Source organism: Mercurialis annua, linkage group LG3, assembly GCF_937616625.2.
Source record: "Mercurialis annua linkage group LG3, ddMerAnnu1.2, whole genome shotgun sequence".
NCBI classification, from domain to species: domain Eukaryota; kingdom Viridiplantae; phylum Streptophyta; class Magnoliopsida; order Malpighiales; family Euphorbiaceae; genus Mercurialis; species Mercurialis annua.
Window position 1 is genome coordinate 66,034,193 of NC_065572.1, and position 23,268 is coordinate 66,057,460.

Genomic DNA, 23,268 nt, shown 5'->3' on the forward strand with positions numbered 1-23,268 from the left:
TTAATTAATTGAAAAGATTGAAGATTGAAAGTTGAGTTTTCTTGCAAGTATAGGCATCGAAAAGGAAAGATAAGGCAGAGTAGCATCATATGCATCACCCATGTTCTCTTCCTTTTTCTGCAGATAACATTCAATGAAAAAGCTTGAGAATTTCTATGCAATTTATTTCATTTTAAGTAGGCAATTTCATACTGTGGCTAATTCCCAGTCAAAATCTGTGACAACTTAGTCGGTTTCAAGATGCTGCTGCTTTAAATTCACCAATTTTGCTGTTTCTCATAACAACTTTGTATTAAAATAATAACAGAATCATCAAATAATTATATATCCTCAACTATAATCTAATAATTTAATGTGCCTGTCCTCATCTAGTTACGTACAACACCAAAGCTGTCATAGTGGCCCTCCTTAACTGCTTAACTATAATGACATATACTCTTATCATTAACTATCAATTATTGGATTATTCAATCATTACCTATTTATTTTACTTTCTTTGTAAGAAAATATAAACGTTAAATTTTCATCTCACTCTCCTCTTTAAATAAAGTTATCGGTTTAAACCGTACTTCATATAAATAACCGTTTAAAATTTAGAGTCAGAGTTTTGCCTTCCGTTCCGTTAGAGACCTAATAGACACGAGTGTGGGTTAGCTTTGATGCGGAAGATTTATATTAGGACACTTCATGTATATTATATCAGGAAAAAAAAATATAAACATTGAAATTGAAATGATAAGATAAAAACGCTAAAATTTTAATAAGAGATTACAAATTTTTGAGTTATTAGAATAATCTTAACTTTTAACTCTCATCTTTTGACAAGTTGGTGGCCTGAAATCACCGTCATTGTGCGGTGGAACAGCATTTGTAAATGGACGGATAGAAAGGCATGTTGAATTGGATCCGACACTTTTTACTTTGTAATTCTTGTCCCTTTTCTTCTTTTTAACTACTACCCATAAATGTTCATGAAAGGGATCTAGCAGAGATGATAATACCATTTACTCTCACGGTTTAATTATTTAAAAATAGTATCTTATTTTTCTAATTTTTTTCATTCATATTCTAAACTTTTTAAATCATCAATTTTATCTTATTTTCTATTTTTTTAATATCAACCGCATCCATTTCATCAAATTTGATTTTTTTCACTTAAAAAAAAATTCAAATAAATCCTTTATAGTATGTGATCCGTGATTTCAATTTTTTAAAACACTAAAAACTTATTTAAACTACGTACCAAATATAAATGATATATTTAAACATTTTTTCAAAATTAAAAAACTTCAATTTAAAATAGATACAATTAAAACTGAAAATTAAAAAGACCATGTAAATTAAAGATTTTTAAAATTTAGGCTTTACACGAAAAAAGTCGGAAATGTGAAATAATTTTGGATGATTAGACCTACTCTCACTTCTGAAAAAAAAAGGAAAATATCTTGTGCACAACACTTGGGTAATTTTCATTGTCAATCCTTCTAATTTCATTTCTTTTTCATTATAGTCCCTAAATTTTTAATTCGCGACTTTTAAGCACTGAATAACTAAACCAATAGCTAAATTGTAACTCAAATTTATGGGTAGTAGTAGTTAGGTGCAACCGTCCGTAGCTGCAAATTGCAGTGAAATGCAGCAAATATTGTATTGGTTACTCTATAGAGTATGGCAGGCATGCAGTTCAATTTGCAGTGAGCAAAAGTGCAAAAAAATCCAAAACTCCCATAACCCAAAAGTTAAAACTAACTTAAAAGAAAATATTTGCAATTGCACCCCAACAAAAATTATTTGTAACTTTTTTTGTTCACTGAAAAGAAATAGAGAACCACGTGGGTTCAACAAAAGTAGGCTTGGATGCACTTGGCAATTTAAGCTCCTTTCATACAGCCAAGTAAAAATACAGTTTCAGTTAGTTTATGTGACGTTAGGGAACATTTTTTACTCCTTACAACTTCTATATATTTCCCTACTCCACCCTCTTCATTCCTTCATACACATTTCCAATTCTCACATTATTATTATTATCATTATTTCCAAAAGAATGGCACTCCTTCAATTTTTCTTCGTTGGTTTTCTTTCTTTATTATCAACCGTTTCGGGGTATGGCGGTGGTTGGAATAGCGCTCATGCCACCTTTTACGGGGGTGGCGACGCCTCCGGCACGATGGGTACGTAAAAGTATACCAAAAGTATATTAAAAATATAAATCATCGTTTATATTGTATTAAAACTGACACTATGTGTTTTTTTCAGGTGGGGCTTGTGGATATGGAAATTTGTATAGTCAAGGCTATGGGACTAATACTGCAGCTTTGAGCACAGCTTTGTTCAACAATGGGCTAAGTTGTGGCGCTTGTTTTGAAATAAAATGCACTGATGACCCGAGATGGTGCCTGCCTGGCTCTATTGTGGTGACGGCCACCAATTTTTGTCCGCCCAATAACGCCCTGCCTAACAATGCTGGTGGCTGGTGCAACCCTCCTCAGCAGCATTTTGATCTTTCTCAGCCTGTTTTTCAAAGGATTGCTAAGTATAGATCAGGGATTGTTCCTGTCGTTTATAGAAGGTATAGTTCATTAAATTAAAGGGAATAAATTTAAGCAAAAGTTCATTTAAAATAAAAACGAAAATTATACGCTATGTTGCATAGAAATGAAATTTTAAACCGAAACGCTCAAAGATAATACATAATAAATGAATGAGCCGATGGCATGGCATGGTTCTGCTTAGGAGTGTATAAAAATCGAACTGAATCAAGCCAAAAATATGGACAAAATCAGTTAATTTGATTTGGTTAAAAATATTTAATTTGATTCAGCTGGTTCAAAGAGATCATGCAAGCTCTATTTTGGTTTACTAATGCTATGATTACAGGGTAGCATGCGAAAAGAAAGGAGGAATAAGGTTCACAATCAACGGTCATTCATACTTCAACTTAGTCCTTATAACAAACGTCGGCGGCGCCGGTGACGTTGAGGCAGTCTCAGTCAAAGGATCACGCAGTAATTGGCAGCCCATGTCCAGAAATTGGGGTCAAAACTGGCAAAGCAACTCACATCTCGACGGACAAACCCTGTCGTTTAAGGTCACAACTAGCGACGGCAAGACTATTGTGTCTAACAACGTTGTACCTGCCGGATGGTCGTTTGGTCAGACTTTCACTGGCCAACAGTTCACTACTTAAACAGTTAAGCTCAATAAAAATAGTTACCACTAGTAGTTTTAGTTTAATTTTGGGTAAAAAAACAAGGATTTGAAGGGTTTAGTTTGATTTAGATATGAAGATGTAGTAATGGTTTTTTTACCTGTTCTGCTGTGTTTTGAAGAGGCGGACGGGAAATTTGGCAGTGGTGGTGAAATTTAGTTACCACCCGCTATTTTTACTTTTGTTTTTATTGCTATTGGTTATGTAGAAGGCGAAAATTGCTTACTACTAGTTTGCTACAAAATAAAATTGTTATTTATTGGTTTTGTTTAGTTAATAAGATTTCTCTTATACATCAATATAAATAGTTAATTATGCCAATATGCTAAAGAAATTTTGGAAGATGCAACATTCAATTGTTTTCCAAGCTACTCATTAAGAGAGAATAAATTAACTAAAAACATGCTTCTTGTTGTATTTATTGTGTGCCCGATCAAACATAAACAAATCAATCTCGAGTTGAATTGATAAATTTAGTTTTTTATTTGATGGTAAAAGAATTTCAATTCAATTTTATTACAAACTGAATCAAAAGAAATTAGACTAAAAAATTGATTAACTTAACTATTTTGATTCGGTTTAAAATAGTATGATTCAATTTTAACAAATAAGAAATTTGAATTGATTTTAACAGAATGCAGACTTTAATGAAATTCAAAGAAATTCGATGGTAAGACTTGAAGCCTAATTAGAAACAATTATAACGAAAAAATGGATTTAGAAAAATACATCAAAAGTTTCAAATATTTGAAAAAATAAGAGTTGATTTTTGGCCAAATGTTGTAAAAAGGCCAAACCTTTTATAAAAGTTTCACAAAAGTCCTGACCTTTCAATTTTGTCGATTTTGGCCAAAAACAAATTATTTGATTTCAATTGTGGCCAACTCTCAATTTGATTTCAATTTGCCTATGTGACGCCTATGTGGCGCCTATGTGGCATGCCAAATATTGGAAGGTTATGACTTTTGTGAAACCAAATAATCAATTTTTGGCCAAAATCGACAAAATTGAAAGGTCAGGACTTTTGTGAAACCAAATAATCAGTTTTTGACCAAAATCGATAAAATTGAAAGATCAGGACTTTTGTGAAACTTTTGTGAAAGGTTTGGCATTTTTACAACATTTGGCCTTGATTTTTTAGAAATAAAAATAAAATATGGACTTAAAAAGTTCTATAAAAATACTGAAAAAATAGAGCTTGAATATATTGTTGGTTAGTAAAATCTAGTATACTTTGATATACTGTTAATAAATATTTACTATATTTTTAACATACTCCAAATTGCCAGTATAATTTGATATAATTGCAATATTCACCATTAGTAATTACTGAGAAGTGATGATCAAAGTTAGAATAGAGGTAAAGTATAATTTTATAATGGCCAAATGTCTTAAAAAGGTCAAACCTTTTATAAAAGTTTCACAAAAGTCCTGACCTTTCAGTTTTGTCGATTTTGGCCAAAAATAAATTATTTGGTTTCAATTGTGGCCAACTCTCAATTTGATTTCAATTTGCCCATGTGGAGCCTATGTGACGCCTATGTGGCTTGCAAAATATTCAAATGTCAGGACTTTTGTGAAACCAAATAATCTATTTTTGGCCAAAATCGACAAAATTGAAAGGTCAGGACTTTTGTGAAATCAAATAATCAATTTTTGGCCAAAATCGACAAAATTGAAAGGTCATGACTTTTGTGAAACTTTTGTGAAAGGTTTGGTCTTTTTACAACATTTGGCCTTTTATAATTGCAATTTAGAATCAAAAGTTAAGCCTCGTCCAGTAGCCCATATTTTGAAGGCCCATCACGTTTGAGTTAGCTCATGAAGAATGTTAGGGCTCATGCTTCAACTAGTGTAATAGAAAGCCCAAGTTTGTCTTCACCAAGCAGTTGTACTTGGTATGGATATATCTCTCGCTAAGAATGTAATATGACCATTCCACTTGTCAAGCAACAACTGGGTCTATCTAAGTGACAAAATCTCTTACATCGAATGTCATAAAAATCGTCCCACGTGGACATAAGCGGGGCCTACAGGATCTATTGTCAACCAACAGCAACAAAGAAATAGATACATGGATATGGTAACTAAGATAAAGAGATAAGCCACAATGTCTCTCATTGGCCAGTCCTAAACACACAAACACATCTCAGCCATCAGATCAATAAAATCAACGAAATCAACCGTTAAATTCTAACGAACAATACGAGCCACGAGTTCTCCTTTCAAAACAGCATACAAAGCCATGAAAAAAATAATCAGCTCATACAAATCCAACTACTACAACTCTTTCCTAGCCTGAGAATTGAGCTCCTCCGCCGGAAATAAAAATGGCCACCGTAACCACTCAAGCTTCCGCAGCTGTTTTCCGGCCATGCGAGTCAAAATCAAGATTCCTTGGCGGATCTTCTAGTAGACTCAACAGAGAAGTAGCTTTTAAATCAATGTCGTCAACTTCTAACTCTTTCAAAGTTGAAGCCAAGAAAGGCGAGTGGTTGCCTGGTTTGCCATCTCCGGCGTACCTCACCGGAAGGTAATACATATGATATAATCATAACAACTTCAATTTTCCTATTCTTAGGAGCGAAAAAATTATTAATAGTATAATTTTACCATCTTAAAATTTATAATGTTTACTTTTTTCTCATTTTATAACCTTTCGGTACAGTCTTACCGACCTCATATAAAATTTCTTGTTATGCTAATATACTTGAAGATGTTGATTCTGATTGTGAAAACCTTGTAACCAGTCTTCCAGGTGATAATGGATTTGACCCGCTTGCTCTAGCGGAGGACCCTGAGAATCTGAAGTGGTTTGTCCAGGCAGAGCTTGTGAACGGAAGGTGGGCCATGTTGGGAGTCGCCGGAATGTTGTTGCCGGAAGTTTTTACAAAGATCGGGATTATCAATGCTCCGTATTGGTTTGACGCCGGAAAAGAACAGTACTTTGCATCATCATCAACTTTGTTTGTGATTGAGTTCATATTGTTCCATTATGTGGAGATCAGAAGATGGCAAGACATCAAGAACCCCGGAAGTGTAAACCAAGATCCTATCTTCAAGCAATACAGCTTGCCTCCAAATGAAGTTGGTTACCCTGGGGGCATTTTTAACCCCCTCAACTTTGCACCAACTCCTGAAGCCAAGGAAAAGGAGCTCGCCAATGGTAATGATCGGAAAATTTCATACGTTTTTCCTTTTAGGGTTTTCCATTTCCGTTTCCGTTTATAATAAATTCTGATTTTGATATATATGCAGGGAGATTGGCTATGTTGGCATTCCTAGGGTTTGTGATTCAACACAACGTGACCGGAAAAGGACCCTTCGACAACCTCTTGCAGCACCTGTCTGACCCATGGCACAACACCATTATCCAGACATTCAGTGGTAACTAAAGCTCAGTGAAATAGGAGAATATGTGGCTATGTTTCATGCTTTTGTAAACCATGAATTATATGGGTTTTGAGTGAGGTTTGAGCATCTATGTATTACAAGGAACCTTTCATGTACAGAGGAACAAGATGGCATTTATATTATCATTCACTTTTATTATTTAGACCAACTTAATTACATCTTAAAGCAAGAATCTGCTTTGAAATAAGTCAATAACTATCTATACTCAAAACTATGGCATATATTTTGTTTTCCTTTTCTACAAAAATCATAATTATACAGATTGGGTGACAGAAGCTTAATTCTGCTACAAGTATGGTTATAGAACATAAGACATCAATTTATATACATATGACTTTGTAATAAAGTATTGTGTATAACATATATATACAGCTAAGGACCTAACAGATTGGATAATCAAAAACATCTACTCAACTAGCAAGCTTTCTCTTGATTCGTCTTCGATTTATCGAGACATTGTGCTAGAACTCCCTCGGCTACAAGCCATATTGATGTAGCGGAAGTCACAACAATCTTTAAAAGCTGTTGATAATCAAATTATGCCAGCAATTAACTTCTAAAACTAGTGATTCAAATAAAAGAATACTAGGCAATAGGCATCAAATAATCGTTGATTCAAAGAATACCGAAATTTGGGAAATAACAAATTAACTCAAAACATCAAAAACTGCCGTTCAACCACTCACAGGGTTGTTTAAATACTAAGACAAAATAAAAACCCTAAAATGGGTATAAAACGAAATAAACTAAAAAGCCTCAAAAACTGCCGAAATCACAAAAATGCCATTACGCCACTTTGCGCTCCATTTTCTCCATGAACTCAAAATATGTCTCCGCAACCGCATCACATATTGATTCTTCCAGCAAGCACTCTTCCATCGGAAGGAAAATTATGTTCAACTTGGTGGAGTCAATTTGATTGCTGCATAAAATGTAGCATTTTTTTTATTCTAGTAATATATGCAGAAAACTAAGGAAAGAAACCAGAAAAGATAGAGTTTTTTCGAACCTGATGGTACGGATTCTCATTGAACATAGCAATGCTGCAAGGTCCGGAAGCGGGAACCCAGCCATGATGACCATTTTCATACATAGGTCTAGCTAATTCAAAGTTGTTATTAACTTGATAAACAGAATGATTTCCTTGGGAATTTAACTGCATATCAGGCTTCACTTTCTTCATCTCATGCAAATTTAAACTATTATATGACGGGTATGAGAATTGCTCATCAAGGTTAACACCTAAGCATGAAGTGCTGCTTAAGCTGTTCATTGCACCGCCTTCCTGTCCCATGTTATCAACTGCTCCTGGATTTCCAATTTCAACTTGTTTTCCAGTGTCATAATAACCAGAATATCCTGGAATGGATGTATCGGCAGTGCATTGTATCTGTCTGAAACAACACAGAAGGTCACTGATTATAATAGATATATTGAGTGATTCGTCTAGAAAATGGAGAAATAACAGACGTTCTTTAAGGCTTAGTAGTTAATGCTGACAAGTTTAGACTAACATTGATATGCAAATAGTTTGTGTTTTCAAGCAAACTTTCACGATCACTTTGTCACTCGTGTATCACAATGCAGTGAAACAATGAATTGAAAAATTTAAAATTGAGGTCCATTTACCTTTGGGGCAAACAACTTGGCTCATTGGATAACAAAAAATGTTGACTGCCATTGTTTGGAAGCCATGAAAGTTGTTGGTTCTCTTGTCCACCATTCATCATCAAAGGTAAAGCCACGCCATTCTGAAACTGTATGTCGAGCCCAAATAAGAATTTCATTCCAGCGAACATTTCATTACATGGTCAATGGCTCAATGCCTTACCTGGCTACTGCATTCTAGTGGCATAAGTTGGCACTTCGCGAGATTTTCCTGCAAAGAGGAAATTGGCATTGGATAACATTATTCTAATGCTCTAGAGGATCTTACGAACAATTAATTGATAACTTAAAATGCTGTTACACAATAATGAACAACATTATTCTAATGCTCTAGACGATCTTACGAACAATTAATTGATAACTTAAAATGCTGTTACACAATAATGAACACGCATATATACATCTTATAGTTCAAGAACAAAACACATAATTATGCAATAAATAAGCATGCAGTAGTAATTTGTTACCGCCAGGAATGAAGAATTTGTGACTAACTGAAATTATTTAGGGAACAGAAAAATTCTACCAGACGGGTGGGAGTTTTAGAAAAAATATTGAAGGTCTTCAAGATTCCAGTTAATAGACTAGCCTAAACAACTGATATTGAGGCATCCCACTGAGCATTCTAGAGTAACATACCTTGTGCAAACGGATCTGGTTAATGGAGTCTTTTAGTGAGTCTTCCATCTGCCTAAGATGGTCTATTCTGTCAACCTTATCAGGATTACTCCAATAGCTGGAAAAAAATAATGGCATGTTGGTATAAGACTTAGTGATTCCAGAACAAACAGACAAATTTTACATCTAAACATATATATGAAGAATAAACAAATCATCCATACAAGTTTCTGTGATTCGAGCTGTCATGTTCAGGCATTTAAGCACATATGCACGAGGAAACCAGTATGACCAAGTGCAAGAGAAAAATAAGTTTTTGCATATTTTACTTCTTACTAGTTGACTAATTGTTTGACAAAAAAATAAGAATGCAATTCCAGAAACTTTGTCTATGTCATGAGTTGCGGAGCCGATTATAAATACATGAAAGAAGCTTCAAAGGTGTGCACGTAAGAGATAGACAGCCCTTATTATGTAAATTTCATGCTAAGCTAATTGGGTGTGATCAACAACACTATAAAGAGTAGATGTGCATTAACAAACAAACTATCAGATCCTGCACCTCAGTCTCTTCTGCATTTCTGCAAGTTGTTCTTGAAAAAACCTAACTTGATCAGTCAACTCCTGCCATTACAAATTAACCACACACAAAAAGAAAATTATTGATGCATATAGTACACAACAATCAAACACTGCGCGGATGGTGAGAAATGAGAATGCCTGTAATTACTTCATACCTCAACTGTTTGGCTTCTGCAAGGAAAAGAAATGGAAATTCAGAACCATAAAAAAAACCGCACCAACATTTTTAACTTAGCCATAATAACACATACCCAGAACCCAAAAAGTCTTGTATATTTACATCATGGTCCAACTTCTTGAAGGTTTTCTTCAATGCCTACATTCTCAAGAATAACACCAAATTGAAGTGCAAGATTTGAGGACAAAATTAAACTGTATAATAGCAATGACAAAGACATAACATCATCATTCTTACTTCAAGGCTCTCTAGTTTCCTGTTCCAATTAAAAGAAAAATTCATTAGCTACTGTATCATCAAAGTTCAACCAAAACGCTAATGCAAAAAGCTCAAATTTGCTTGCAAAAATCTCATACCTTTTTGCCCTCTCTTGTGGGGTTAATTGAGCAAATTTTGCAATTACATCTTCAATACTGCTGTGAAGTTAAAAGACATACAACACTTTAGGATATAATTTTTCATTGTTTTGTGACATTTGGAGTACTAGCACAAACAGTAAAATTGTTCAAATTCAGCATATTTGATGGGAAAACAGCTGTGGACATATAGGTTATGTTGCACAGAAACTTCTCGAGCTCTAAGTTTCCACATTTTGTTTCTATTTTCAGATAAAAAGAAAAACTGAAACTCCAAATTTCATATCTATAAACTGTTCTGAAAGAAAATATCGTTTTTCTGTTTTTCATTTCGGTGGTTTCCATTGCAGCATTTCCGTTTCCGAGTTATATAGCTTATAGGTTGTCATTATAGCCCTTCAACAAAGAATACTATTTAAGCAAAATTACCACCTAGCTAAAATTTTCATTTACTCAATCTGTATACGCATAATTACGCGAATTTATTGCGAATTTACATAAAATCAATCTATACTATCTAGCTAAATATAATGGTCGTAAATGATTCAAAATAAAGATAACGAAATTATCATTAATCATAACCTGTGATCTCCTTGGAAAATAGTAGGCCTTCCAGTAGGAGAAAACATAAGAAGAACAATATCAATGTCACACAAAATAGACAATTCTTTAGCTTTCTTCAAGATCCCATTCCTTCTCTTCGAATAGGTGACTTGTCTATTGCTAGTGCTCTCCAATCTCTTTATCTTCAATTTAACCCTTCCCATCCTGCAATCACCAAAACCCTATAAAACTCCAATCATCAAAAATTCAATTTATGCAAAAAAGAGTCAGAAAACCACTCACTTTATTTATGCAAAAATATCCCATGAAACAAAACTAGAAGAAGATGGTGTTCATCCACAATAATCTAAACAAAAAAACAAATGAATAAAATCACTTAATTTTCTGCAAGAAACAGAGTACAATTAATCACCAACAAAAATAAACAACACCCACTTGTAAAAACTGGCAAAATTCTTAAAGTTTTTGTTGTAAACTCTAAAAGGATTAGATTTTTCCCAGAAATTTGAGAAACCCACATGAGAAATGATCAAATGACAAAATTTAGAAAGTAGAGAGAGAAATGAAGAGAGGATTATGATTGGAGAATTAAGGGAAAGAAATATAGGGGCGAGGGGTGTACCTGTGATTCCGGCAGTGGATTTGAGCGGGACCAACCAACTTATTCACTAACCCCAATTTGTTTTTGTGTCTAGTTAAGAGATCAGACAGAGTGTGTCAAATGGAAGGTGAGATTAATGTTTTTTTTTTCAATTTTGTTTTTGTAAATATTATTAAAAAAAAGATTAAAATTGATTAAAGAATTTTCTTTTTAAATTATGAGTATAGATAATTTCTTTGAGAACAAATTCACCCCCTCAACTTGACACGAAATATCAAATAAGTCATTTTCGTCGCTTTCAGTACAAACAGACCCAAAAATTGCGTTTTTGTATCAAATCAACCCCTCTCCCATTCTTGCCCACTCTCAACCCGCGTTTGAAACACATTCTCCTAGTTAAAAATTTAGAATAGTCTTCGTTATTTTAAAAAATTACAAATTAATACCTAAATTAAAAAAAATCTATTTTTTTAAAAAAAAAATTATAGAGGAGGAGTAATGCTCCTCAGCTCCTCCGGCTGGCAGAGGAGCATTGCTCCTCAAGAGCAGACCCATCTGCGTCTGCTCCTCCTCCATCGAAGAAGTAGATCCAGATGGATATGCTCTTCCTCCACTCTAGAGCATATAGGGGTGAGCATGGTTCGGTTTGATTCGGTTTGGTTTAATAAACTCTAAAACCAAACCATATTTTAAGGAAAAATATAAAAACCAAACCACGCCAAATATTTATGTAAAATTTCGGTTCGTTAACTAAACTTTAGCATCGGTTTCGGTTCGGTTCGGTTCGGTTTGGTTAATATAGATTTAGATAAAAATTATATATTATACATAATAAATAAAATTATGCGTAATATAATTTTTACTTATATGTGTATATTAGTTTATATGTTTTATTTTCATATATATATCTATACACACATATTATATTTATATACAAATATTTCAATAAATAAATTTTATATTTATTTATACAAATATAAATATTAATAAAAATAATATTATTATAAACTTCGGTTTTTCGGTCGGCTCGGTTAACCACTAATTAAAACCAAACCAAAACTAAAAACCATACTTTTTTATAATTTGAAACCAAACCAATCCATTTTAACCATTTTAACCATTTTAACCAAACCAAAATTAATTTCGGATTGGTTTGGATCGGATTAATAGTTTGGTTCGGTTTTTGCTCACCCCTAGGAGCAGACCCATCTGGGTCTGCTCATCCATCGTGGAGGAGCAGACCCAGATGGATCTGCTCCGGCAAAGAGCAAACCCATCGGGTCTGCTCTTCCACAATGGACAAGCAGACCCGATGGGTCTGCTCCTCACTGTGTCCATCAGGTATGCTCTTCCATGATGGGAGAGCAGACCCGATGGGTCTGCTCATCATCATGGAGCAGACGCATCTGGGTCTGCTCCGGCAAAGAGCAGACCCATTGGGGCTGCGATTCGAGAACAGAAAAAAAAATCGACTGAAAACTAAATTCCGGCAAAAAAAGGATGAATTAAAGTTAATTGTGTTTTATTAGAATAAATTAGGGTATAATTAAAAGTTTTGATTAAGTAATATATAATTTTTTTGATGAATTTTAGTAAAATATAATTAATTAGATTTAAATGTGTTTTATTAGTTTATTTAAGGTATAATTATAGTTTTAATTAATTAAGATATGATTAATTAAGTTAATTAAATAAAATTAAGAAATTTACCCTCTCAGGGGCTTTTTTTTATACGAAAATGCAAGTTTTGGGTCTATTTAAACCAAAAGCGACGAGAATTACTCATTTGATATTTCGTGCCAAGTTGAGGGGTGTGAATTGATCCTTTGTTCATTTTTTTGAGTTTAAAGTGTATTTATTAAAATAATTTTATTTTAATTTTTTTCTTTTACTTTTTATATAAAAATTATAGTATGAATATTCTTTTTAAAATTTTAGATCTTTAAAAGTTTCAACAAATTTTTTTTTTTTTTGTACAAAAGAAGAGGCAAAGCTTAGAGCAAATTAAGCAATACAAACACTCCGAACATAAGAAACGTCATGAAGATCATGATCAAGCCACCGTAAAACGCTAGCAGGAGGGGCTTCATGGGACACAAATCCAATCCGCGAATTGCTGCTAACCGAAGCGAAATGATCCGCCGTAAAATTAGCTTCACGATAAATATGATAAATATGCACAGTCCAATTTCTATCAAGCAATCCTCTGATTGCAGCTAAAATATTGAAAAAATAGCTTGCATCTTCCTTCTTCTTGATTCTGTCCACAACCGTCTTATTATCGACTTCCACGATAACTTTCTTTAACCCAAGCCGCCATCCCATCTGGAGACCGTGAAGGACACCCCGCAACAAAATTTCTAGTAGGCAATACTAATATTAAACTAATAATAAAAATAAAAGTAACAGTAACAGTATCTTCTTTTAACTGAAATTGTATTGATGGCGGAATGTGATACTAAGTTTTTTAATTCATTTCTAAAAGAAAGGTTTTGTTAATTATAACTAAATTGAATTGTTAATATATTAGAACTTAAAAGCAGGTTGTAGTCATTTTATTAATTAAATTATATATTTTAAATCTCTTCGGTTCAATATAAATAAAATTAGTATAATGAATATGTATAGCTAATCTTATGTTGTCTTTTGATGAGTATGAAATAGAATAGACAATCAACGAAAAATTAAATTTTGATGTAATTCGTAAGGAATTTTATGTAATTTTTTCTAAGTTAATTATAAATAATCTAAATTAGTATATTTTTTTGCAAAATGTCCGCTTAGCTCAGAGGTTAGAGCATCGCATTACATTAGGGGACCAAACGCTCCTAATTTTCTTATTAATTTATTGTTTTTATAAGCTTATTAAATCAATTACTTATAGAGTCATGTTCAAACTTTATTTTTGATATAGAAACGTGAGAAATTCTTAGGTAGACTCGATCTACCACGTCATCCGTAGATTAAACCTATCACGTTATGACACATCATTAAAATAATGGCAATCTTGTAATATTACTATTCAAAGGTGTAAATAAGTAAACAACGAATTTACAAAATTGCCATCATTTTAATGACGTGCCATAATGTGATAGGGTTAGTCTACGGATGACGCGGTAGACCGAGTCTACACAATAATTTCTCTAGAAACGTATATTTTCAATTTTAAGTAAATTAATACATTAAACTCTTTTTTATATGTAATTTTAACTTATTTTTACTTGGAGAAATTCTTATGTAGACTCGGTCTACCACGTCATTCATAGACCAAACCTATCACATTATGACACATCATTAAAATGATGGTAATTTTGTAATATTACTATTCAAAGGTGTAAATAAGTAAAAAACGAATTTACAAGATTGCCATCATTTGAATGACGTGTCATAATGTGATATGTTAGTTTACGGATGACGTGGTAGACCGAGTCTAACTGGGTGAAACTTAATATAGATGCTGCTTGATTCTGGAGCAGTAATTCAACTGGTGTTGGTTTGGTGGTCAGAGATAGCATGGGTAGTGTTCTGCAGGCTAGAAGTATTCATCTCCCTGGAGTTTGTTCTCCTAGTATTGCTGAAATAATGGGCATAATGGAAGCATTGAACTGGATAAAGGGTGGGCAGAATGTCGTGCTAGAGTCGGATGCCCAGAAGGTGGTTTTGGATTTGAGAAAACAAGACTGCTGTCATACAGATGTTTTGATCGGCGATTGTATCGACCCAGCGAAGCAATTTAATAATTTATCCATTTGATTTATAAGACTATTTGCGAATCAGGCAACGCATTTGTTCCGCTCCTTGTTAGGTCATCAGAAATGGTTTTCGAATTTTTCGGAGTATCTTCGAGTTGATTTAAAAAAAAGACTATTTTTACTTTTTCTAAAATATTTCTAGCTTCATGTTGCACCGAATGCCGAATTGAATCATATACTATAATTTAATTGACAAAAGGAATACGAAAACCCTCGCAATTTTTTATAAAAATGCAATTTAGACCTTTTACTTTTTTGTGGTATAATTTAGAGTAAATTACTTAAAGGCCCCTTCTAATTAACAGTTTGGTACTCCTTATTTCAAAAGTTTACTTAATGGTCTCTCAGTTTTAATTCCGTGAACTGAGAGATCCTTCTGATTATTTGAGGGACCAAATCATTTAACAGATTGAAACTCGGGTACTAAATCGTTTAAAAGCGAGGGACCAAATCGTTTGATAAAATTAAAAGTGAGGGGTCAAATCGTTCACAAAATTAAAGGTGGGGGTACCAAATCGTTTGAATGTAAATGTCGCAATTAACGGAGGGACCTAATAGTTAACGAAATTAAAACTGAAGGACTATTAAGTAGACTTTTGAAACAAGGGGTACCAAACTGTTAATTATGGTAGCGTAATTTGCTCTATAACTAAGTCCTTTTTGTTTTTAATTAGAACAAATAACCCCTTTCGTCCAACACAATTAGAAACACTCGTTAATAATTGGCATGTTTCTCATAATCATATAGGAAAAAAGTTTAAAAATAATTTTAATGTCTAAAATATTTTTCAAAAATTTGAGGGGGTAAGTGTTACAAAAGTAAACTATAAGAGTTTATTTGTTCGATTTTAAAACAACGAGGGTTTAATTGTTCAATTTAAAAAATACAAGCCCAAAATAAGTAAAAAGGCTGGTATGTACTTTTGAGAAAAAATTGAGCATTGTTTTGTACCTTTTTGCAATTAAATTACAACTAAAGAAAACGCCAGCTCACGAATGAGCGTCGGATATGTGTATATTATAACGGCTATGAATGACAGCTGCATAAAAATACGACATCGTTTGGAGGGTGGAATCTGCACAGGTTTTCTCCATAAATAAGAGAAAGCAAAGGAAACCCTAATAAGCAAGAAAACGTTATCGTTACTCCGACCACGCTGTTCATTCCTCTTCCTAAAATGGATTTTCTTTTGTTGTGAATCAATCTGAATGTAAGACAATTCATTTTAGGAAGGGAATGAACACTGTATCTAGAGTGAACTGCTCTCAATCCACGCCCAAATAAGGTCTTTTTAATGCACTTTTTCTCTATTGAATCCTTTCCTTTGTATTTTAATTCAATTGTTTTTCGGTTGTTAATTCAATTCTGTGACAATTGAATCCATCTTTTTTGTTTCAGGTGAAGTTGTATTCTTATTTCTTCAGATCCATTTTCCGTTTTGATTATGTTTTCTCATTTATATTAGTTATTTGGTTTGCAAAGTTTTGCTAAAAATATTAATCGTGTGCTTTGTTTTAGCTAAACGTATGAATCGATACAAGACTTTGATAGATATTTTCATTTATTATAGGAAACTTAAGCCAGTTTTCAAGCATCATATACTCTGTTTTCTAGTTGATCAATATACTTCGGCTCTGGCTATGCAACACTCTAGCTAGTAATGATGACAATTTCGCCACGAAAAAAAAGCTAAGATTAATAGGAGGATTGATGTGAATAGTTAGCAAAAACTGTTAGTTAGGAGTCTAACAAACTCATCGAAATCTATGACTCCGTCTCCGTTATTATCAAATGCTTTAATCATCCGTCTGCATTCTACTTCCGAAGCTTGTGACAAACATAGCGTAGAAACAACCTTCCTCAACTCGTTGTAGTCGATGAAGCCATCGTTGTTCTCATCGAACATGGAGAAAGCTTCTTGAAACTCTTGCAGACTTGGCTCCTGCTCTTCAAAGAGAGTTGAAATCTCATTTGATTGCAGCTTTTCTTCGAACTTGCAATCTCCATCTGGGGTATAAGAAATTCCTAGTTTTCCCATTACCATTGTCACTTCTCCTATAGTTAGCTCATCGTCGTCTATATTCTTGTTGTCATGGTGAGTACTTTGTGTCAAGTATGCATTGAGTTTGTCTGTGACCATTTCCATATTTTGTGGCAGTGTCTGACTTTCATTTACGCGGATGCAGAGCTTTTCGGTACTATAGCATCTGTAGTCAGCGCAAACTCCGCATACATATGAAATAACATTCGATAAGAATTTTGGAATTTGAGAGAAACTTGAGTAGAAGTCTCGAAAGATGATGATGAAATCGATGATAATTAGCAATAGCAACACATTGATTACCGAAATTGGATTCGTTGGCTCGTTATGCTCATCGACAATCGATTCCATTTTCTGATGATAGAAAATAGGATGAACTAAGGCTGAGGTGAAAGACTTATTTGACTTGAGTAATCTATGTAGTTGTGTAAATTAGGAAGTGGAAGTTTGGATATTAATATAGCAAGAATATGAGTCCTGAGGAAATGAGCAAGAAATAACATTGATAGCGTCTTTATATTTTTATATCAAAAAGTCCGTCAAACCTGCTGCACAATTCACTTCTGTTCAAACTGATAAGGCAAATAAACCACAGCTTAATAATAGTTAAATGGATTTAATTGGTTTCAAGTTTATCCCAAAGGGTATTTTTTAGATTGAATTAAATATTGAATATTTGAATCCATAAATTAATCAAAATTAGTCTGCATAATATTTCCACACCACTTATATTATAAAATTATTTTTGGACCTAACTTCAGGTTTCTACTACAAGAAGAAGAAAGTAATTATAAAATTCATCATTTTTATGGGTGATGGATATCTTAATATTTTTTCATTTCAATATTATCTTTAAATCCAGATTTTCATGAATTTAGTAAAATGTATGAATTTTTCATTTTTCATTTCCAAACGAAGCTTTAATTTCAGAAATTTCAAGTCGATTTAAAATGTTAATTGTAAATTTACACAATTTTAAAAATTGTTAATTTAACATATACTTTTATATGATGAATAAGCAAAACTATATATGTTTCTTTTTATACTTTTACATATATAACTTCTAAATTTGAAATTTTGGACTAAAATTTTCAAAATAAAAAAATTTGCTCAGACAAAAGATAGAATACAATCAAATATAAAGTTAAGAATTAAGTGAAAGCAAGACAATATTTCCTGTATATTTGGTATGGTAAGTTGCTATCTACTATTAGAAATGAGAATAAATGAAAATGAGGAGAGTACATGAGAAAAATGTTAGAAGAGAGGAGCAAGTTTCTGAGAAAGCAATGGCCAACAAAAACAAAATTGAAAGAAGTCAACAACTTTTTGTAAAAGCCAAAAGCTGAAGGTTAAAATGCAGAATAATACCATAAATTAACACTTTGCCCCTTCATTAATCTATTTCTTTATGTTTTCACAGATGAAATCAAGAAGAAATTCCTCTAAACTTCTCTGTTGTACATCTTTCAATGTGGCTTCGGTTTGATTTTGAAAATTGTTCTGCAAGCAAATTGATCAGTTAAGGCCTAAATAAAAATTCTGATGACTGATGAGGTGATTTTATTGGTTAGACAAATAACTAAATTTGCAAATTTATTCCCATTTACCCAAAGATTTTACAAATATTGATTTTGTTAGATTCTAATATTCCGTGTAGTTTATTTTTTTCTATTAAAAATGATTATATTCTACCTTTTAGACTCATCTAAAAGATGCTTCAACGTGATTCAACGAGTTAATATGAGTTTATAGTCCAAAATTGTCATTTTTAAGTTATTATTCTGTTATTTTTTTAGTATTTATCTAAAGTAGAGACTGGCCTACATGTTAACTTTTATTTTCGTTTTTTTAGATTTGTCCCTTATAAATATCTCATCTTAGGATTGTAAATGACACTAGTCAAATTCAAATATATCAACAAATTAATTTTAAGACTCTGTGCTTTTTTAAGAGTAATTTTTTTATTAATCTCTTTTAAATTTCTTAATTCTCATATTAATTTAGAATAATTTAATTTGGATTTTACTGATTAGCTTTTCTAATTGATTTTCTTATCAGAATGCAGTTAATGCATATCTTTATTGCAAGTTCGTGATAAATTTGCGCAATTGAAATATTTCACCACAAACATCCATTTATCTTTGATCTATAATTTTTAAATGAAAAAAAAAACAGAAATATATCCCAATGTTTGATTCAAAAATAGGTTAATTTGTTTTATATCTTGATCTCACTTACACACTCAAAATAATAATAGAAAACAGCTCAATTATATCCTCTCTAAAACTTGAGCATTCCACAATAGAGGGATGGATATATTTGAGTCATTTTTAAAGACTTTGAGAATACAACAGAGATAAAAAGTTCAAAAGGGCTTAATTATACATGATCTAAACATGAGGACCAAATGTCAGCATTTTCCTTCATTGATTCATTTAAAGGAATATTCTAATGCTGTTCTTGATTGAAAATGAATTCAATTCAATTTAGTTGTGTTTAAGTTACGTAAATGATTTTTTATTTTTAGGTAATATAAATGATTGGAAAGAAATTAGATAAATAAAAATTTACAAGTATACAGACCTATTGAATAAAAAAATTGAAAAAAAACCAAAAATATTAGATTTAAAAATATATAAATCTTTCGTCAATTTTGATATGAAAATTATCAGTCACGGCCCACTTGGGACGAATGAGTAACACAATTTCATCCATAAATAACCCAAACCCATAAAAGAGAAATGTGTTAATCCCAATAAAATTTATCATTCGTGAATGGATAAACTAGCCGATTTTGATTGATTTCGTTAGAAAAGATTTCACATATCATCCAAAATCTGTTAGCTTAGTCCATTAACGAATGACAAATTTCTCGATTTGATTCACAAATAGTTATAAAAGGTTTCAAATATTCTAAATTAGACTAAACTAGCCGATTTTAACAGGTTTGATTATATTTGCAAACGTTTAGTTTTTTTGTTGGAATTAACCCAATAGAAAATGAATAATATATGAATCTAATGAATAATAAACTTTAAAGAGAGACTAAATAAGCAAATAATCAAAAGTACAAGGCTCATTTGACAAATTAAGCCGAAAAAACAAGTCCTCTCATACGCCCTTCATATTAATTTTTGCACAATTACACCCATCAATCTAGTTCTAAAAAATAAAATCCAGGAACATTCATCGTCGCTCTTCTCCAAGCAGCTGAAATCCACTGCCTTATTTTTCCATCATCCACACCCAATCCCCAAGAAACATTCATAACTCAGTCATTAATCACATAACCAGAAAATATGAACCGAACCACCAAAGACAAACCCAGAACCCGAACACGAACCCGCCACTCTTCTCCGCCCAGACAACCCCGAACCACCACGACCTCATTTCCCTCCACTCTCAACTCGCTTCCACCCAGAACTCACCAATCATCATCTGCTGTAATAGACAGAGAGATGGTGACGGAGCAAGATACTTTAACACTCTTTGAAGACCTCAAAATCTCCGAAGAATACATTGAACCCAGAAGCTTTCCTCACAGTGTGAAGCAGCAATGTTGGGACAAAGCTGAGACGATCAAAGGGCGTGACCCGGATCGGTGGAGACGTGACCCACTTGGTAATACTGTGTTTAGAAAGCTCGTTGGTTGTCCTGGTTGCTTGTGTCATGATTATGACCACATTCTTCCTTACTCTAAGGTAAATTCTTTTATGTTATTTTGATAATGTGGTCTTAATTGTTTCTGTTCTTATGTGTGATTTGCTGATGTGGGTTTCTTTTAATTGTTACAATGTTTATTTCTTTTGCTACTAATTGGTTCGATGTTCATGAAGTTCAATGTGTTTCCTTTGGGTGGAACATTACTTAACAGCAATGAGTTGATTTTGTTAAAAAGTTAGCATTTGTTTTAACACAGATAGGGTTCCGACTACCAGAGTCTCATTTGTTAGATGTTAGTTGGAGAGGCGGGTTTGAACCCGCGACCTCATGCTGCACTTGGAGACGCCTTAGCCATCAAGGCTAGGCCCACATTAGCATTAGCATTTTGATTCACGACTTGAAATAGTATAGTTTGTAGAAATTTATTGATTTCCTGGAAGAGCGCAATCACTGCGATGTAATGGTTTTGGAAATGGCAGATTGCTATAACCAAGGTAAAGACCTATTTAAGTAGGTGAAACAAATCTGATATGTAGGTGGCAAAAAATGCTTGCAATAATGCAGCCGAGGATGAAGAAGGTGAATGCCTTGTTTAGGTCATGGGACTAGAGAGTAGCAACAGCTGCGGAGCAGAATGTTTGAATGTGTTTTTGCGGTATAATGAAGTGTATAAGAGCTGAAGCAAGAGCAGATTGGTATAATTTTTAACTCTATACACAAAAAGCATTGTTTAGCATGATCTATGACCTTTTCGTTAACTTCGTGATGAAATTGAGTTTTTCTCTTTCATATCCATAGCAAGGCATTAGTATCGCAATTAAAAGCACTGGAATCCTTGCCTAGTTAGAAGTTGTATTTTAGGCTTAAATTATATACTATTACGGGCTTGATTGAAAAGAACTTGCTTAAACTATTATTAGAAGAACATTTTCTCCACGTAGTCTGCTATTTGCTAGCCAAGTGGTCGAAACTATTCAGATCTGGCATATCTGTCTTGAGAACGTGGCATTCAATTAGGCGGAAGAAACGGTAGAAGGAATAGAAAAAGACATTTAAGTGCTTCTGTAAGAGAGGTGGAAGTAGGTTGCATGAATTCGTATAGCCTACCCTTCAATTATATAATGGTTTTCTTTATTTGCTCTATGAAGTATGAAATATTGAGGATTTTTTTCTCTCTAGATCAGAATGCTGGCATGTATTAATTGTCTTAAGGACTGGACAAAATATCTCCAAATGCTAAGATTTTGTTTATGAACATTTCGCTTAGTTGTATGAGGACACACGAATGAACAAGGTGTTTTGTCCGATTACCTTAAGTATCCTAATTCCTACATATGCTATAGTTTTTTTTTTTTTTTTTTAACTCAAGAGGCGTTGTCTGTATGAGCTTACTCCATGTATGATATACATTAGGCTAAAATGTTAAATCATTCAGATCTGATCGTTTGATTGGTCAAACTCTTATGTACACAAATTTCGTCTAAGATGCTTTATGAGACGATTATCCTTGCAGTGTAGTGATTCCTGGTTTCTGTTACAATTTGAGTATACTATTAAATGCAATTTAATGATTTTCTTAATTTTATTTTTTTCTATGTGATCAATTTGTAATGTGATTCAGGGAGGCAAAAGCACGCTGGATAATTGCCAAGTGTTACAGGTAGTGATCCGTCATTTTGTAGTATATCTGATTATCACATTTTGTCTACTTCAATTCTTCTTTGCTTCAGTTTGATATTCTTTAACCTTCGGCATTGAGATCTCAACTCCTTCATTTTGCATGAGTAATATGCCGGTTAGTTCTCTCTTAATTTTATATGTGAGAAAGCAACTCACATCCTCTCAAAAAAAAAGAGAAAGTAACTCATTCATTTGAGATCGACGTTTTCTGCACATCGGGTGTCAGCAAAGTAAGGCAGTCAATTGTCAGTTTGAATCTAGTGAGACTAGTGAACTTTGTTTTGTACTGAAAATTAGCATATTCGTAAGATCATTGCATGGAGCAGCAGCTCTTACAGTGAGCTGCTTCTTTTAAAAATAGTTTCGATTAATGAATTAAGTACTTCTTCTCTGAACAGTTTCGACATTCATTGCATAAGCAATAACAGAAAAACCGTATTTCCTTTAAACACGGTTATCTTAATTCTTAAGAATAAGTGTTTAGGAAATGATATAAAATATATTTGGGAAGTTAAGATCTTAGTAACCAGGTCGAGTTTTTGCTTTGTACACTACAGGCAACCGTTAATAGATCTAAGGGAAATAGAACCGAGCTTTCTAAAGCTGAACTCATTCGGAGAAGTTCATATTGCCGCGTTTCAGGTATTTTGAATTCCGAAAACCTAACTTTTACTTAAAAGAAAAAAGAAACACAGCAGAGTAACTAACCTGAGAAATTTGAATGAGGTGCAGGTCGGGACATGGATCTTATCGAGCTGTCAGCCTATGGAAATGTAAGGCATGCACAAAACTCAGGAGGTTGCAGAATTCAATGAGCATTTTAGCAATTGTAAAAATAGGCTTAAGCAATTGTAAAATAGGGTTCAAGATACAGCAAGGAATTTGTATATCTGATTTCTCGATTAATGAGAGGTTAATCAACATTACATTTTGTTCTCA

General features: G+C 33.1%; 5 protein-coding genes across 10 annotated transcripts; 3 read left to right on the forward strand and 2 right to left on the reverse strand.

Annotated features, from left to right (window-relative positions):
- The first annotated feature begins 1,906 nt into the window (after positions 1-1,906).
- LOC126671092 (expansin-A1-like) lies at positions 1,907-3,488 on the forward strand. Its single transcript, XM_050364805.2, has 3 exons — positions 1,907-2,171; positions 2,257-2,569; positions 2,878-3,488. Exons 1-3 carry the CDS (start codon positions 2,045-2,047, stop codon positions 3,185-3,187), a joined length of 750 nt encoding a protein of 249 aa, XP_050220762.1. The 5' UTR covers positions 1,907-2,044; the 3' UTR covers positions 3,188-3,488.
- A 1,962-nt stretch (positions 3,489-5,450) lies between these two features.
- LOC126672009 (chlorophyll a-b binding protein 4, chloroplastic) lies at positions 5,451-6,760 on the forward strand. Its single transcript, XM_050365888.2, has 3 exons — positions 5,451-5,741; positions 5,959-6,374; positions 6,467-6,760. Exons 1-3 carry the CDS (start codon positions 5,539-5,541, stop codon positions 6,601-6,603), a joined length of 756 nt encoding a protein of 251 aa, XP_050221845.1. The 5' UTR covers positions 5,451-5,538; the 3' UTR covers positions 6,604-6,760.
- Positions 6,761-7,215: 455 nt separating this feature from the next.
- LOC126672008 (agamous-like MADS-box protein AGL65) lies at positions 7,216-11,320 on the reverse strand. 6 transcript variants are annotated; one of them, XM_050365886.2, is made up of 13 exons: positions 11,211-11,319; positions 10,871-10,934; positions 10,607-10,792; positions 10,025-10,081; positions 9,906-9,924; positions 9,742-9,806; positions 9,646-9,661; positions 9,471-9,532; positions 8,930-9,026; positions 8,454-8,501; positions 8,252-8,379; positions 7,632-8,016; positions 7,216-7,544 (listed from the first exon to the last, which is right to left on the reverse strand). In XM_050365886.2, exons 3-13 carry the CDS (start codon positions 10,789-10,791, stop codon positions 7,533-7,535), a joined length of 1,074 nt encoding a protein of 357 aa, XP_050221843.1. In that variant the 5' UTR covers position 10,792; positions 10,871-10,934; positions 11,211-11,319; the 3' UTR covers positions 7,216-7,532. The 6 variants fall into 6 exon arrangements, with proteins under 6 accessions (XP_050221843.1, XP_050221838.1, XP_050221840.1 ...); XM_050365881.2 differs by having other exon boundaries at positions 10,025-10,084; XM_050365883.2 differs by lacking the exon at positions 11,211-11,319 and adding an exon at positions 11,024-11,169 and having other exon boundaries at positions 10,025-10,084.
- A 5,153-nt stretch (positions 11,321-16,473) lies between these two features.
- Positions 16,474-17,432, reverse strand: LOC126671610 (probable calcium-binding protein CML46). The gene has a single exon (XM_050365392.2). It carries the CDS (start codon positions 17,332-17,334, stop codon positions 16,663-16,665), a length of 672 nt encoding a protein of 223 aa, XP_050221349.1. The 5' UTR covers positions 17,335-17,432; the 3' UTR covers positions 16,474-16,662.
- A 2,685-nt stretch (positions 17,433-20,117) lies between these two features.
- LOC126675195 (uncharacterized) lies at positions 20,118-23,268 on the forward strand. The gene is made up of 4 exons (XM_050369802.2): positions 20,118-20,687; positions 22,271-22,309; positions 22,887-22,971; positions 23,062-23,268. Exons 1-4 carry the CDS (start codon positions 20,286-20,288, stop codon positions 23,142-23,144), a joined length of 609 nt encoding a protein of 202 aa, XP_050225759.1. The 5' UTR covers positions 20,118-20,285; the 3' UTR covers positions 23,145-23,268.

Excerpts from the sequence above, each read along its gene's own strand:
- LOC126675195 (XM_050369802.2), top strand. The coding sequence starts at position 20,286 with ATGAACCGAACCACCAAAGACAAACCCAGAACCCGAACACGAACCCGC. Across the intron at positions 20,688-22,270 it reads ACATTCTTCCTTACTCTAAG|GGAGGCAAAAGCACGCTGGA; the intron begins GTAAATTCTTTT and ends AATGTGATTCAG. Across the intron at positions 22,310-22,886 it reads ATAATTGCCAAGTGTTACAG|GCAACCGTTAATAGATCTAA; the intron begins GTAGTGATCCGT and ends TGTACACTACAG.
- LOC126672008 (XM_050365881.2), bottom strand. The coding sequence starts at position 10,791 with ATGGGAAGGGTTAAATTGAAGATAAAGAGATTGGAGAGCACTAGCAAT. Across the intron at positions 9,027-9,470 it reads GAAATGCAGAAGAGACTGAG|CTATTGGAGTAATCCTGATA; the intron begins GTGCAGGATCTG and ends ATTTTTTTCCAG. Across the intron at positions 8,017-8,251 it reads CCAAGTTGTTTGCCCCAAAG|ACAGATACAATGCACTGCCG; the intron begins GTAAATGGACCT and ends GTGTTGTTTCAG.
- LOC126671092 (XM_050364805.2), top strand. The coding sequence starts at position 2,045 with ATGGCACTCCTTCAATTTTTCTTCGTTGGTTTTCTTTCTTTATTATCA. Across the intron at positions 2,172-2,256 it reads CGACGCCTCCGGCACGATGG|GTGGGGCTTGTGGATATGGA; the intron begins GTACGTAAAAGT and ends TGTTTTTTTCAG. Across the intron at positions 2,570-2,877 it reads GTTCCTGTCGTTTATAGAAG|GGTAGCATGCGAAAAGAAAG; the intron begins GTATAGTTCATT and ends CTATGATTACAG.
- LOC126672009 (XM_050365888.2), top strand. The coding sequence starts at position 5,539 with ATGGCCACCGTAACCACTCAAGCTTCCGCAGCTGTTTTCCGGCCATGC. Across the intron at positions 5,742-5,958 it reads CCGGCGTACCTCACCGGAAG|TCTTCCAGGTGATAATGGAT; the intron begins GTAATACATATG and ends CCTTGTAACCAG. Across the intron at positions 6,375-6,466 it reads GGAAAAGGAGCTCGCCAATG|GGAGATTGGCTATGTTGGCA; the intron begins GTAATGATCGGA and ends ATATATATGCAG.
- LOC126671610 (XM_050365392.2), bottom strand. The coding sequence starts at position 17,334 with ATGGAATCGATTGTCGATGAGCATAACGAGCCAACGAATCCAATTTCG.